This window comes from Cherax quadricarinatus, unplaced genomic scaffold, assembly GCF_038502225.1.
Source record: "Cherax quadricarinatus isolate ZL_2023a unplaced genomic scaffold, ASM3850222v1 Contig98, whole genome shotgun sequence".
NCBI lineage: Eukaryota > Metazoa > Arthropoda > Malacostraca > Decapoda > Parastacidae > Cherax > Cherax quadricarinatus.
Genome location: NW_027195124.1, coordinates 136,535 through 152,296, shown reverse-complemented (window position 1 = coordinate 152,296; position 15,762 = coordinate 136,535). Strand labels below are relative to the sequence as shown.

The 15,762-nt window shown below is 38.3% G+C and overlaps 1 protein-coding gene across 4 annotated transcripts in view; it reads right to left on the bottom strand.

Annotated features, from left to right (window-relative positions):
* LOC128694358 (glutaryl-CoA dehydrogenase, mitochondrial) overlaps positions 1 to 15,762 on the bottom strand; it is a 175,532-nt gene that overhangs the window by 102,481 nt on the left and 57,289 nt on the right. For all 4 annotated transcript variants that reach the window (XM_070080041.1, XM_070080040.1, XM_070080042.1 and 1 more), the window contains exons 6-7: positions 5,543 to 5,672; positions 781 to 997 (exon numbers count right to left, since the gene is read on the bottom strand). In XM_070080041.1, coding sequence (XP_069936142.1) covers positions 781 to 997; positions 5,543 to 5,672 — 347 coding nt within the window. The remainder of the gene's footprint in view (positions 1 to 780; positions 998 to 5,542; positions 5,673 to 15,762) is intronic.

Here is a 15,762-nt window from a genome sequence, read left to right as displayed (position 1 = left end):
CCTTTCGTGGGAGACTATCGCTTAGCTCATTTTTTGTAAGCCGATGTACTGCAGGACACATCATCATCACTTAAAACATAAATTTTGAGAAATCTACCTAATACATAACTTTCTTTTTTTTTCAACAAGTCGGCCGTCTCCCACCAAGGCAGGGTGACCCAAAAAGAAAGAAAATCCCCAAAAAGAAAATACTTTCATCATCATTCAACACTTTCACCTCACTCATACATAAACACTGTTTTTGCAGAGGTGCCCAGAATACAACAGTTTAGAAGCATATATGTATAAAGATATAAAACATATCCCTCCAAACTGCCAATATCCCAAACCCCTCCTTTAGAGTGCAGGCATTGTACTTCCCATTTCCAGTACTCAAGTCCAGCTATACAAAATTAACATGTTTCCCTGAATCCCTTCACTAAATATTACCCTGCTCACACTCCAACAGCTCGTCAGGTCCCAAATACCATTCGTCTCCATTCACTCCTATCTAACACGCTCACACAGGCTTGCTGGAAGTTCAAGCCCTTTGCCCACAAAACCTCCTTTACCCCCTCCCTCCAACCTTTTCGAGGACAACCCCTACCCCCTCCTCCCTTTCCTTACAGATTTATACGCTCTCTATGTCATTCTACTTTGATCCATTCTCTCTAAATGACCAAATCAACTCAACAACCGCTCTTCAGCCCTCTGACTAATATACTTTTGTTAACTCAACACCTTCTCCTAATTTCCACACTCCTAATTCTCTGCATAACATTTCATAATATGTACTTTTACCTTTAACCCCTTCACTCCCGGCAACATGTTTTTCTCTGGTACAACAACATCATCCATTAGGATCATGCCAGTAGGTGATGCACGAAGAGAAAACTTTCCCTCAATCTTTGGGCAATCAAGACCAGGCATGCCTTTTTCCAGGATAAAGCCATGTATGTCTCCATCCTCACACTTGGCCCACACCAGAAAAACATCTGCAATGGGTGAGTTTGTGATCCTGAAAGAATATTTAAAATTCACATTACTATAAACAGTGGTAAAATATTTTACATTTGTAGTAAAACCTTGATTTAATAGACTAATAGGGAGGAGAGCGTGTCACATAATGTAATCTATTAAATCTGAATGAAAAGATTGTTATTTCATGATCTTAACCCTTTCAGGGTCCGTGCCGTAGTTCTATGGCTTTACGTTCAGGGTCCAAACCGTAGAACTACGCCATGAGCTCAGCTCACTCTGATAAGCTGTGAGCAGTAAATTTGGGCCTAGATATGAGAGAATACATCTATGTGGTATGTGTGCACCACATAAAACAAATCCTGCAGCACACAGTGCATAATGAGAGAAAAAAAACTGAGACCGTAATTTTTGATTAACCCTTAAACGGTCCAAACGTATATATACGTTCACTCGCGTAGCGCCCCAAATTTTTTGAGGAAAAAAAAAATCTTTTCTTTTAAAAGGAAAAAAGAGCATATGGTACCCAGGCATCCCCAATTATTTTAATATGGCACACAGTGAGTGCGCACCCATTCTCTCATGTCTAGGTGACTCAGGCTTATTGTGGCAATGTTGAATGAATGACAAAGAAAACGTATACATGTATATATACGTTTGGGGCGCTACGCGCGTGAACGTATATATACGTTTGGACCGTTTAAGGGTTAAAACAGCGACTTTGCAGTGTTTTTTCGTATGTTTTTTATAGTTGTATTTGTAATTTCATGGTATCATTTGATAGAATGGAAGATATACTACAGAAATAGAGATGATTTTGATTGGTTTTAGTATTAGAAATGGCTTGAAACTGAGCTCAAACAGCAAAAATGTTAAATTTTTGCCGATGTTTAAGAGTAAACAAATGACCTCACAAGTCTAATACATGATAGCTGGTGGGTCTAATATACATTCACAAATATGGGGATATTATTTATACAATTATTACAGTATTGCATAACAAAAAATCTTCTATTTTTTGGTTTGAATAAAAATTCATTATGTGATTAAAAAAACAAAATGGAATTCATTTGTAAAGCATGAAAACATAACTAATGAACAGAGGAAATGTTAGTTTAGTGCCAGGAATTCCTGCATTGTTTATTCTGGACCCTATTTTGAAATTGGAATATTTTGAACTTTGAATTAAATTGGCCAAATTACCAATTTCTGATCACTTTATTTTGTAGTTGAAACAGTTGACTTGGCGATTTCTTGTGCTCAGTGATAGAATAGAAGTAATACTAGTGAAATAGCTAAGAATTTGGTTGACTGGAATAGTGTAATTGGCCTAAAATGGGAGTCAAAGTCGGCAAAAATCACTGATGCATAAATATCGCCGACACATCAAAATTAGCGAGAGCATGATTTCGTCAATTTTTCATCAAATTTCGTACTTTTTGTTTTATTACCATCAGAAACAGATTCTCTACCATTTCATAAGACAAAAATAACAAAATTATTTTTTGAAAATTCTTGGACCCTGGTGCACACTTTGAAATTTGGCCTCTGGACCCTGAAAGGGTTAATAATAATTGACATATATGGAAATAGTAGACCTAAATTTTAATAAATTTAGGTCTACTATTTCCAGGAAAATATAGAATGTACACTTGCACTGTCATGTCTTTACGTATTTTTTGTTCTTTTTTTTTTACAACAAACCGGCCATATCCCACCAAGGTAGGGTGGCCCAAAAAGAAAACCGAAAGTTTCTCTTTTTAAATTTAGTAACTTATACAAGAGAAGGGGTTACTAGCCCCTTGCCCCTGGCATTTTAATTGCCTCTTACAACACACATGGCTTACGGAGGAAGAATTCTGTTCCACTTACCCATGGAGATAAGAGGAAATAAACAAGAACTAGAAAGAAAATAGCAGAAAACCCAAAGGGGTGTGTATATATATGCTTGTACATGTATGTGCAGTGTGACCTAAATGTAAGTAGAAGTAGCAAGACGTACCTGTAATCCTGCATATTTATGAGACAGAAAAAAGATAGCAGCAATCCTACCATCATGTAAAACAATTACGTTTTACAGTCACTTGGCAGGACGGTAGTACCTCCCTGGGTGGTTGCTGTTTACCAACCTACTACCCATTTTTATTGTTCTTGTATACACAATTTTGATCTTGTTCATTTACTTAACCCTTAAACGGTCCAAACGTATATATACGTTCACTCGCGTAGCGCCCCAAATTTTTTGAGGAAAAAAAAAATCTTTTCTTTTAAAAGGAAAAAAGAGCATATGGTACCCAGGCATCCCCAATTATTTTAATATGGCACACAGTGAGTGCGCACACCCATTCTCTCATGTCTAGGTGACTCAGGCTTATTGTGGCAATGTTGAATGAATGACAAAGAAAACATATATACGTTTGGGGCGCTACGCGCGTGAACGCATATATACGTTTGGACCGTTTAAGGGTTAAATAATGTACAGTAATCCCCCAGTATCCACAGGGAAATATGTTCCAAGACCTACCATGGATACCTGAAACCACAAATAGTAGTGAACCCTATATGTAAGTCGTTTTTCATTTTCATACATTCCTATGATAAAGTTTAACCCTTTCACTGTCAAGACCCCTGCTCACAAACTTGTTCTCAGTGTAAAAAAAAAAAAAAAAAATACAAGATGATAGAGAATCTTTTCCCGATGGTAATGACACCAAAAATATAAAATTTGATAGAAAACTTACAGAATTACGCTCTTGCAAAGTTAGTGGTCTCAGTGATATTTACGCATCAGCGATTTCGCCCACTTCGAGCCCTATTTTCGGCCAATTCCATTGTTCCAGGTGACCAAACTCATAACTATATCACTAGAACTCCATTTGTTCTATCGAATGAGTACAAGAAACTGCCTATTTACCAATTTCAAATACCCAATAAAGTGATCAGAAATTGGTAATTTGGCCAATTTCATACACAATTCAAGTAAGGCCAATTTCAAGATAGGGTCCAGAATTAACAATACAAACATTCCTAGCACTAAAATAACATTATCTCTGTTCATTAGTCATGTCTCCAGGGCCCTCTTTCCATTTTGAATTTTTATTCACACAAAATATAGAAGATTTACTGTTATGCAGACTAATGCATTATTGTAAAAATGGTATAACTAATATCAGCGCATTTGTGAAAGCATATTAGACTCACCAGTTGATGTGTACTGAACACGTGACATCATTTGTTTACTCTTGAACATCGACAAAAATTTAACATTTCTGCTACTTTGAGTTCAATTTCAAGGTACTTTTAGTTTGTAAACCACTCGAAATCACCTCCATTTCTGTAATGTATCTTCCATTCTATCAAATGAGCCCAAGAAAACAAGAATACATCCATAAATACCATACAAAAATGCACCGCAAAGTCAGCGTTTTAAACCCAAAACACAGTTGGATTTTTTTTCTCATTATGCACTGCGTGCTACAGGACTTTTTTTTAAACAGCACACACTGACCACTCAGGCCCATTCTCTCATATGTAGGCTTACCAGCTTTCTTCTGCAAGATTGGAAGCTGCTAGAATTTTGGCATAAAATTACAGCACCAACACTGGCTTGTAAGCCAGTAAGCCAGGGTTAATTGTTAAGTTACACACAATAAGTGGGGAATTTGCACTTTTTCACTGATGGGAAGCACTTCATGACTTCTCTTAGGCTTTGAAGAACTACCAACCTCACTACTTTTGGGCTTAGGTGTCATTATTAAGCAAAAATTAAGGGTTATTTTTATTCCACGGTAAACCGTGGATAACTGAAACTGTGGAAACCGAACCCACAGATACAGGGGCCCTACTGTGCTTGATTTTTTTACATATAATAAATTAAAAATCTGTGTACAAATATTACTACAGTATGCTTATTTGAATAATTATTTTTTTAGAAATATATACAGTGGACCCCCGCATAACGATCACCTCCAAATGCGACCAATTATGTAAGTGTATTTATGTAAGTGCGTTTGTACGTGTATGTTTGGGGGTCTGAAATTGACTAATCTACTTCACAATATTCCTTATGGGAAAAAATTCGGTCAGTACTGGCACCTGAACATACTACTGGAATGAAAAAAGTTCGTTAACCGGGGGTCCACTGTACCTGATTTACCTTTTTAGCTGAATTGTATAAATAATTCGGTAGCCAGTGAATATACCGTATGTAAAGTACATCGCTATACAGTGGACCCCCCGCGTAACAATCACCTCCCAATGCGACCAATTATGTAAGTGTATTTATGTAAGTGCGTTTGTACGTGTATGTTTGAGGGTCTGAAATGGACTAATGTACTTCACAATATTCCTTATGGGAGCAAATTCGGTCAGTACTGGCACCTGAACATACTTCTGGAATGAAAAAATATCGTTAACCGGGGGTCCACTGTATTTTAAAGACAATTATATTAAACAGATAAGTTCAAAATCTTTGATAAAACATAGATCAGTACATTATATAAATCCGAAAAAAAAATTTAATTTTATGAGAAATACATGGATTCTATGAAAACTTTCATAAAAATTTCACATCTTATATACTCACCACGTCTTTGAACCATTAAGAACATATACTTTGTCAGATGGAACGTATTTTGCATGAGTCTCCATGTTGGCTGGATCACTTCCATGATTTGGCTCGGTTATCCCAAAGCAACCTATCAATTCTCCCTTTGCTGTTGACAAACAAAAAATTTTAGAAAACACATAGGCTACTTAAAAGCAAAAGAAAGTAAGACAAGCACATAGGGGTCTTAAGAGTCTAATAAAAAATATGAACTTTCAAATGACAATCGGTATACCACACACTAAACAAAATTGTCCCAAATTTGCAACAACACCGTATATACTTGAACACAGACCGAATTTGTGTATATCAACCCCAGATATTTTGGCAAAAAGAGCCTTACTCTACTCTAGTTTTGAGAGACAACAGAACAATGTTGGAGAATTAGAATATTGTACTTGGTGTTGGTAATACTGTTTTCCTGTGCAAAAATAGTGATAACCTCCAAATCTAGTTTTCTCTTATTAGGTTTAACCAAATAAATATACATAGGAAAAGACTAAAATGAAATGAGAAACCAATCTCCAATTGATCTGATGTTGTGCTAGAGTCAGTACATTGTGGTCACTTAAGCAGTATATGGTCCTTTATTGACAACGATTCGCCCACACAGTGGGCTTTGTCAAGTCACAAACAGATCTACCTGGGTGAGAGAGATACGAGTATTTATAGGATGAGAATGATGGGTCAGGTGGAGAATGCTGCATGTGAAAATCTCCCGAGTAGGGTGACAGAGGCTAGAACCTTGAGTAGCTTTAAAAGGAGATTGGATAAGTATATGAGTAGACCTTCTACAGTGTTCCTCCATTCTTGTGTTCTTACGTGGGATAGTGATGAAGTTTCTTGGCAAGGGGTTCAATTATGTTATAGAAGCCGTTGTTCTGGTTGAAGTTGTTGGATATACAGATAGGTGATGATTCCAGGATTCTTCAGTATTGAGTGTTGTCTTCTCTGGCGATAAGTCTTGCGTTTCTGTAGTTGATTAAATGGTTATGTGAATTTCGGTGTTGAACACAGGCATTCCTTGGATCGTCAGATCTGCTTACGTACTGGTGTTCTGAAATACTACATGTTCGGAGGTCTCTGGATGTTTTGTCGATATATAATTTGCTGCAGTCATTACAAGGGATTGTGTATACCCCTGCAGAGGATTGAAGCTTGTCCTGTATATTATTGGTAATGTCCTTGATGGTGGTGGATATGGAGGTAGATACTTGGATCTACCTTCACATCCACCACCATCAAGGACATTACCAGGAATAGACAGGACAAGTTTCAATCCTCTGCAGGGGTATACACAATCCCTTGTAATGACTGCAGCAGATTTTGCAAAGCCGTTTGACAAATGCGATCATGGAGTGATAGCACACAAAACGAGGGTTACGGGCATTACAGGGAAGGTAGGCAGATGGATTTTTGGGTTCCTAACACACACAACACAAAAAGTAATAGTAAACGGAGCAAGATCCATCATCACAGAGGTAAAAAGCTCAGTGCCCCAAGGCACTGAACGGCACCTCTGCTGTTTCTCATCCTCATAGCAGACAGAGACAAAAACACCCATGACACTTTTGTATCATCATTTGCAGATGATACTAAAATAAGAATGAAGTCACTACGGTAGAGGATGCTGACAAATTACAGGAAGAAAATGCAGAGTTTTCCAGTGGGCAGTGGAGAACAACGTGACGTTCAATGGTGATAAGTTCCAGCTGCTTAGGTATGGAAAGACTGAAGAACTCAAAAGGAACACTGCATACAAAACTCAAGAGGGTCACCAAATAGAATGAAAGGAACACATAAAAGACCTGGGAATAATTATGTCAACTTGCCTTTCTTTTAAAGATCATAACAAGACAAAGATCAAGACAGCCAGGAAGATGACGAGGTGGGTATTGAGAACTTTCAAAACAAGGGAAATAATGCCGATGGTGGCACTCTTCAAATCGCTAGTGTTCCCCCATTTAGAATATTGGTCAGTGCTGACGGCCCTGTTCAAGCAGTAGAAATATCAGAGCTGGAACAAATACAGAGATCATTTATGGCTCACCTTGAGCCAGTAAATCACCTAAATTACTGGGAACACATTCAAATCTTGAACACGTACTCACTGGAAAGGAGAAAGAAATACATGATAATATATACAGTAGGGCCCCACTTATATGGCAGGTTAGGTTCCAGGCTGTCGCCGGAAAGCAGACATCGCCGGAAGGCAGAGCTCCATTTTTTCCATTTATAAATGCATATAAATGCCAGACAACAAGTTTACACTAAATTATATTAAGTTAGTAATAGAACTAGGCATTAAAAACACACAAAGTAAAATACAGTCACAGTAAATTCATTACTTATCCTAAAGTATTTGTAATCTTAATGTAGGGAGAGAGGTGAGTAGTACTTATTTGTAGGAAGTCAGGTGCAGGTAGCCCAGGTGTAGGTAGCCCAGGTGTAGGTAGCCCTGGCTCCCCGTCTCATACTTAATATACGATATTTAAAACATCCCAGAGGGGCAAAATGCACATACAGTACACTCATTATTTACCTTAAAATATGTGTAGTCTTAATATAGGAAGAGAGGCGAGTAGTATTTATTTGTATAAAGTCAGTGTAGGTAGCCGGTAGGTGTAGCCCGCCTGGGCTACACCTACCGGCTACCTACACTGTGGCCCAGAGCCATATTATTAACATCGACATGCCTTGTACAATGAATTTAATCATTTCTAACAACTACCTTTAGATGCCATCATAAACGAAGGTAGAAGTAATGAATAATTCATGCCGAAAATTGTAAACAAAAGCGGAGTGGGGGAGTAGCTGGGCCAAACGCAGAGTCATACACGTTTTCTCTGATGGCTAAACAGAGAAAACGTAATGTTGTCCCCCAACCCAACTCCACAAGTATTATTATCAGAGCATATAAACTATGCAATAAATGCCAGACAACAAGTTTACACTAACTTAAATTAAGTTAGCAATAGAAATAGGCATTAAGAACAAAATAAAAGGTAAGATACACACAGAGTACACTTATTACTTACCTTAAAATATTAATATTTATGTGTGAGAGGTGAGTGGCAGGGTGTTTATTGAATAAAATCAGAATGGCATACCATCATCCTCTAACTGCCGAACTTGCACACGAAAATCACTCGCTACGAAAGCAAAAGGCTTGGCAGACGATGCAACATCGCCCCAATGAAAAGCAGGGGTGTCACTAGCACGTTAAGAGACCATACAATAAGTGTCAGGGGCCCGAGACTGTTCAACTGCCTCCCAGCATACATAAGGGGGATTACCAACAGACCCCTGGCAGTCTTCAAGCTGGCACTGGACAAGCACCTAAAGTCGGTACCTGACCAGCCAGGCTGTGGCTCGTACGTTGGTTTGCGTGCAGCCAGCAGTAACAGCCTGGTTGATCAGGCTCTGATCCACCAGGAGGCCTAGTCACAGACCGGGCTGCGGGGGCGTTGACCCCCGGAACTCTCTCCAGGTAAACTCCAGGTAAAAACTTGGCACTTAAAGCAAGAGGCTTACGACTTCTCTTTTTACTACAGCTAACCTTAGACGCCATCGTCAATGAGAGCCAACTAGTTAACGAAAGGGTAAACGAGAGAGAGAACGAGATACAGAGTTGAGACAATGTAAAAACACAAACTGAACAGGTAGTGGATGATCACTTGGTCAGGCGAAATAAATGCGTATTAATATGTGTCTACTTTTAGTTCATTCACGTCCATTTGTAAGAGTTTGTAAAACATTTACCTCAATATTTTTTTTATTTTAATAATACAGTGGACCCCCGGTTAACGATATTTTTTCACTCCAGAAGTATGTTCAGGTGCCAGTACTGACCGAATTTGTTCCCATAAGGAATATTGTGAAGTAGATTAGTCCATTTCAGACCCCCAAACATACACGTACAAACGCACTTACATAAATACACTTACATAATTGGTCGCATTCGGAGGTGATCGTTATGCGGGGGTCCACTGTAATTGCCTCACAATACAAACACTCTTACATTGTGTACAAGTTGTACAAGTTAGTTCAGAATAAACAAACAGCAACACACCATTTTTAGAGTGAATGAAGATGATAATAATAATAATAATAATAATAAAAATAATAATAATAATTATATTATTATTATTATTAATATTAATAATAATAATAATTTTCTTTTTCAACAAGTCGACGGGGGTTAACTGCAGAAAAATATTCTTTTCGTATGCCTTTACTCTATGTATGGGAATTCACGACCCTTGTGGGTTTAGTGCTTTTTATAATTAATAATAATAATTATTATTATTATTAATATTAATATATTATTATTAGTAATCTTCAGTAAAGATTACTGAAGATTACTAATAATAATATATTAATATTAATAATAATAATAATAATAATAATAATTATTATTATTTTTTTTTTCAACAAGTCGGCCGTCTCCCACCGAGGCAGGGTGACCCAAAAAAGAAAGAAAATCCCCAAAAAAGAAAATACTTTCATCATCATTCAACACTTTCACCACACTCGCGCATTATCACTGTTTTTGCAGAGGTGCTCAGAATACAACAGTTTAGAAGCATACACATATAAAGATACACAACATATCCCTCCAAACTGCCAATATCCCAAACCCCTCCTTTAAAGTGCAGGCATTGTACTTCCCATTTCCAGGACTCAAGTCCGACTATATGAAAATAACCGGTTTCCCTGAATCCCTTCACTAAATATTACCCTGCTCACACTCCAACAGATCGTCAGGTCCCAAGTATCATTCGTCTCCATTCACTCCTATCTAACACGCTCATGCACGCTTGCTGGAAGTCCAAGCCCCTTGCCCAAAAAACCTCCTTTACCCCCTCTTTCCAACCCTTTCGAGGACGACCCCTACCCCTCCTTCCTTCCCCTACAGATTTATATGCTTTCCATGTCATTCTACTTTGATCCATTATTATTATTTATTATAAAAACCACTAAACCCACAAGGGTTGTGAATTGCTATACATAGAGTAAAGGCATACGAAAAGAATATTTTTCTACAATTACCCCTAGTGTTTGACTAGAGAAAACGTAATTCTTCCGACACCACCTGCACAGCCGCTTTGTAAACAAATCTCATATTTACATCAATTTTTATTCTGAGTGTATGTATCATGTTTATATGCTATGTAATGGGTTTCATATATAATTTTGAGAAAAATATCATAGATGGATTATTGAAAATGCCTATATTGATGTAAAATAAGACATTTAGTGTGCTCAAGAGTGATTATTATTACGTAGTATTGGCGTCATGAGTAGAGAGAGACTTAGCGATTTTAATGTGTACCTGCACACCAGCACAGTGTGTAAGTATATTTAGGTACAGGTACACATAAGTACAATTATCAGAGTACATATAAAATACAGTGGACCCCCGCTTAACGATCACCTCCTAATGTGACCAATTATGTAAGTGTATTTATATAAGTGCGTTTGTACGTGTATGTTTGGGGGTCTGAAATGGACTAATCTACTTCACAATATTCCTTATGGGAACAAATTCGGTCAGTACTGGCACCTGAACATACTTCTGGAATGAAAAAATATCGTTAATCAGGGGTCCACTGTATGCAGTAACTTTAAAACACTTGAAATTTTGGAAAGTTTCCTGACATAATAGATGTGGTCACAGAAAATTCAAACAAACCGGGTGGGGGGCGCCGTATTTGAAAGACCACTTGCTGTATAGCAAATTTTGGTCATAATTTGACATCGCCATATTAGCGGAATGCCGTAAGGCGAAACGCCATAAAGCGGGGCCTTACTGTACCTGGAAAGTACTCAAGAGCCTCGTCAGAAATCCGCACACTGCCATAACAACATACTGGAGTGAGAGTTATGAGAGGAAGTGCAAAATAAACCCAGTGAGGAACAGGGGTGTGGTGGGGACAATAAGGGAACACTGTATCAACATCCAGGGTCCCAGACTATTTAACATCTTACCAGAAGATATCAGAAACACTGCTGAAACAAGTACAGAAGCCTTCAAGAGGAAACTGGACAAGTATCTTCACCAGGTGCCAGATCAACCAGGCTGTGATGGATATGTGGAGCAGCAGGCCTCCAGCAGCAACAACCTGGTTGACCAGGCAGGCATCAGACGAGCCTGGCCCATGGCCGGGCTCCGAGAGTAGTGAAACTTACAAAATTCTTCAAAGGTAAAGGTATAACTAAACCACATAAAAGCGGCATCTTCTTAACTTCTTGAGAATGTTCGAGGATATCTCTTCTTTCTGCCAGGTTGCCCGAACATGGCTGGTATTCAGCTCTTAGAATCAGTTCTATCAGTTCTTCCTTCTCCTTCTCCTTCTCTCTCTCCTTCTCTCTCTCTCTCTCTCTCCTTCTCCTTCTCTCTCTCCTTCTCCTTCTCTCTCTCTCTCCTTCTCCTTCTCTCTCTCTCTCTCTCTCCTTCTCCTTCTCTCTCTCTCTCTCTCCTCTCTCTCTCTCTCTCTCTCTCTCTCTCTCTCTCTCTCCTTCTCTCTCTATCTCTCTCTCTCTCTCTCCCCGTCTCTGTCTGTCTGTCTATCTCTCTCTCTCTCTCCTTCTCTCTCTCTCTCTCTCTCTCTCCTCTCTCTCTCCTTCTCTCTCTCTCTCTCTCTCTCTCCTTCTCTCTCTCTCTCTCCTTCTCTCTCTCTCTCTCCTTCTCTCTCTCTCCTTCTCTCTCTCTCTCTCTCTCTCTCTCTCTCTCTCTCTCTCCTCTCTCTCTCTCTCTCTCTCTCTCTCTCTCTCTCTCTCCACTCAGTGTTGCTTGTAGGCATGCCATGGAAGTGTGTTTATCAAGTGGCTTGTTGCCATTTGCTGCCGTTTGCCATCCTTCATTTGCATGGCTGTCGTCTGTCGTCATCTCTACTGCGATTTTATCACACTTATATGTTAGTGAATAATATAAGTGTTTCCTGATGTCTTTATATTTTGTGGTACTGTCTGGGTTAATACTGGATAATCTTTCAGGATCATTTAGCAGTGCCATCATTGACAGGACAAGCTCACTAGCCTGTCAAATGTTATAAGAGACTTGTGTAATTCATCCTTAAATTCAAGATTAATAATATATCTTATATTATCCTGAAGGAGGTATTCTCCCTGTACTGGTTAATATTGGTAAAAGCTTCATAACAGAATAAATTTGCTCACTTGCACAGAATATCAATGAAGCTACTTTTATAATACAATACATTGTTTTTATAACAGAACTATGGCTAACTTACTTTTAATTTCATCTTAATACTAACTGAATTTTGGTAACTCTCTTAACATAAGAACATAAGAAAGGAGGAACACTGCAGCAGGCCTGTTGGCCCATACTAGGGAGGTCCTTCACAATCCATCCCACTAACAGAATATTTGCCCAACCCAGTTTTCAATGCTACCCAAGGAAAAAGCTTTGATAATTCTATTTATATTCATGTGCAAGTCCTACTCAAATCCCACCCCTCTCACTCATGTGTATTTATCCAACCTAAATTTGAAGCTACCCAAGGTTTTAGTATCAATAATCCTACTAGGCAGACTGTTCCACTCATCAACTACCCTATTTAACCCTACTAGGCAGACTGTTCCACTCATCAACTACCCTATTTCCAAACCAATACTTTCCTATATCCTTTCTAAATCTAAACTTGTCTAATTTGAATCCATTATTGCAGGTTCTCTCTTGGAGAGATATCCTCAAGACCTTATTTATATCCCCTTTATTAATACCCATCTTCCACTTATACACTTCAATCATGTCTCCCCTCATTCTTTGTCTTACAAGTGAATGTAATTTAAGAGTCTTCAATCTTTCTTCATACAGGAGATTTCTAATGCAATGAATTAATTTTGTCATTTGTCACTGAATGTGTTCTAACAAATTTATATCCATTCTGTAAAATGGAGACCAGAGCTGAGCTGCATAATCTAGGTGAGGCCTTACTAATGATGTATAAAGCTGTAGTGTAACAGCTGGACTTCTGTTGCTTACACTTCTTGATATAAATCCTAATCAATTTGCCTTCATTAGTGTCAGTATACAAGCTCAGTTGAAGAGTATCTAGCCTTAATCAGCCAGGCTATTAGTGTTAGCATGTAACAGTAGTGAATATAGAAAGAGAGGTTGCAAATATGGTGATGAACATATATACCCAAAATATAACTTAAAACAATAGTTACAGGAACTAGGTATATGTATACCAACTGAACAAAAGAAAACACTTGTGCAGCACTAGAACATTTTTATTAAGTAACATTTCACTTCTGGAAGTTTGTTTATTCAATACAGAACAAGAAATTATCAGTATGTATAGGGAAAAAGAAGACAGGTGTGAAAGACATAAGATCAAAGATGTGTCAGTCAGGTATGACGCTTAGTCAGTGGCTTCAAGTTGGCCAACATGCTTGAAATGTTGAACCTATGAGATTTATGTTACCTGTTAGTGGTTCTGGGGATTATCTTCCCTCAGACCAGGCCTCATAGACTGGAAAGGAAATATTACAAGATAAGGAATTATTAAGAAGGAAAGTAAAGGTATGTGTATACTGAATGCAAGTATAAGTTTGCAAGATTTAAATGCCATCTTAGATGCAGGTTCATAAGATAGAAAGAAATAGATCAGCAACCCTGCCAGGTTAGAACAAATTAACAGGTTTCCATTTGAAAATTATTTGACAGGACAGAAATACTTTCCAGGATTGTTAATGTCTATCAACCTACCTGAACTACAGTATTAGAAATGGCAATCAATGATGCCTCAGAGAACTACCTTTTCAGCAGATTAATCTCTCTGATTACAAGCCTGGCATCTCCCACACTTCATCAAGTGGCCATGCAATGTTCACGTCATACCCACTACAGACGCATATATATTTTCTGAAGTACAGTGGAACCTCAACTTACGAGTGTCCTAACATACGAGTTTTTCGAGATATGAGCCATTGCTCGGTCGATTTTTTTCTCTGAGTTACAAACCAACATCTGAGTTATGAGCGAGCTTCCCCCACTTCCCCCTCAACCCCCAACCTGGACACCTCACTTGTTTATCTATGATTTCATGCTTTAATTCCATGGACATCATCCTCTTTTCCTGCTCAGCACTGTCCTTTGCACTTACTTTCTTAGGACTCATGGTTAGAAAAAAGAAATTTGGCAAAATAACTGTAAAAACCTAAGCAGAGCATGACAAAAATGCTTCCACACCGAGGTAAACAGTGCACTGAGTTGGTGGCATTCTGAAGCTTTTGTTATTATTATTATTATAATTGCAGTGGTACTTCGGGATACGAACTTAATTCATTCGGAAAGGCTGTTCGAGTGCCGTTACTGAAAGAATTTGTTCCCATAAGGAATAATGTAAATTTGATTAGTCTGTTTCAGACCCCCAAAAATACATTTACAAAAGCACTTACAAAAATACACTTACATAACTGTTCGAGTTGAGAGCTCTTTGAAACCCAAGGTACCACTGTATTATCATAAATTTAGGGAAATGAAGCTCACTCATTATTATCATAATAATAATATTACTATTTTCATTATTATTATAAATTTAGGAAACTGAAGCTCGCTCATTATTATTATTATTATTATTAATTTATGGAACTGGAGCACAGATCCAATTCCTTAAATCAAGAGCCCCTCACCAGTGTCAAGGCTCCATGGTGCTGGTGAGGGGCTCTTGATCTAGGGACTTGGATCTGTGCTCCACTTCCCTAAATTAATAGTTATAATATATATATTTTTTTTTAACAAGTCGGCCGTCTCCCACCAAGGCAGGGTGACCCAAAAAGAAAGAAATCCCCAAAAAGAAAATACTTTCATCATCATTCAACACTTTCACCACACTCACACATAATCACTGTTTTTGCAGAGGTGCTCAGAACATAACAGTTTAGAAGCATATACATATAAAGATACACAACATATCCCCCCAAACTGCTAATATCACAAAACCCATCCTTTAGAGTGCAGACATTGTACTTCCCATTTCCAGGACTCAAGTCCGGCTATATAAAAATAGCCGGTTTCCCTGAATCCCTTTACTAAATATTACCCTGCTCACACTCCAACAGATCGTCAGGTCCCAAATACCATTCGTCTCCATTCACTCCTATCGAACACGCTCATGCACGCCTGCTGGAAGTCCAAGCCCCTCGCCCACAAAACCTACCTTACC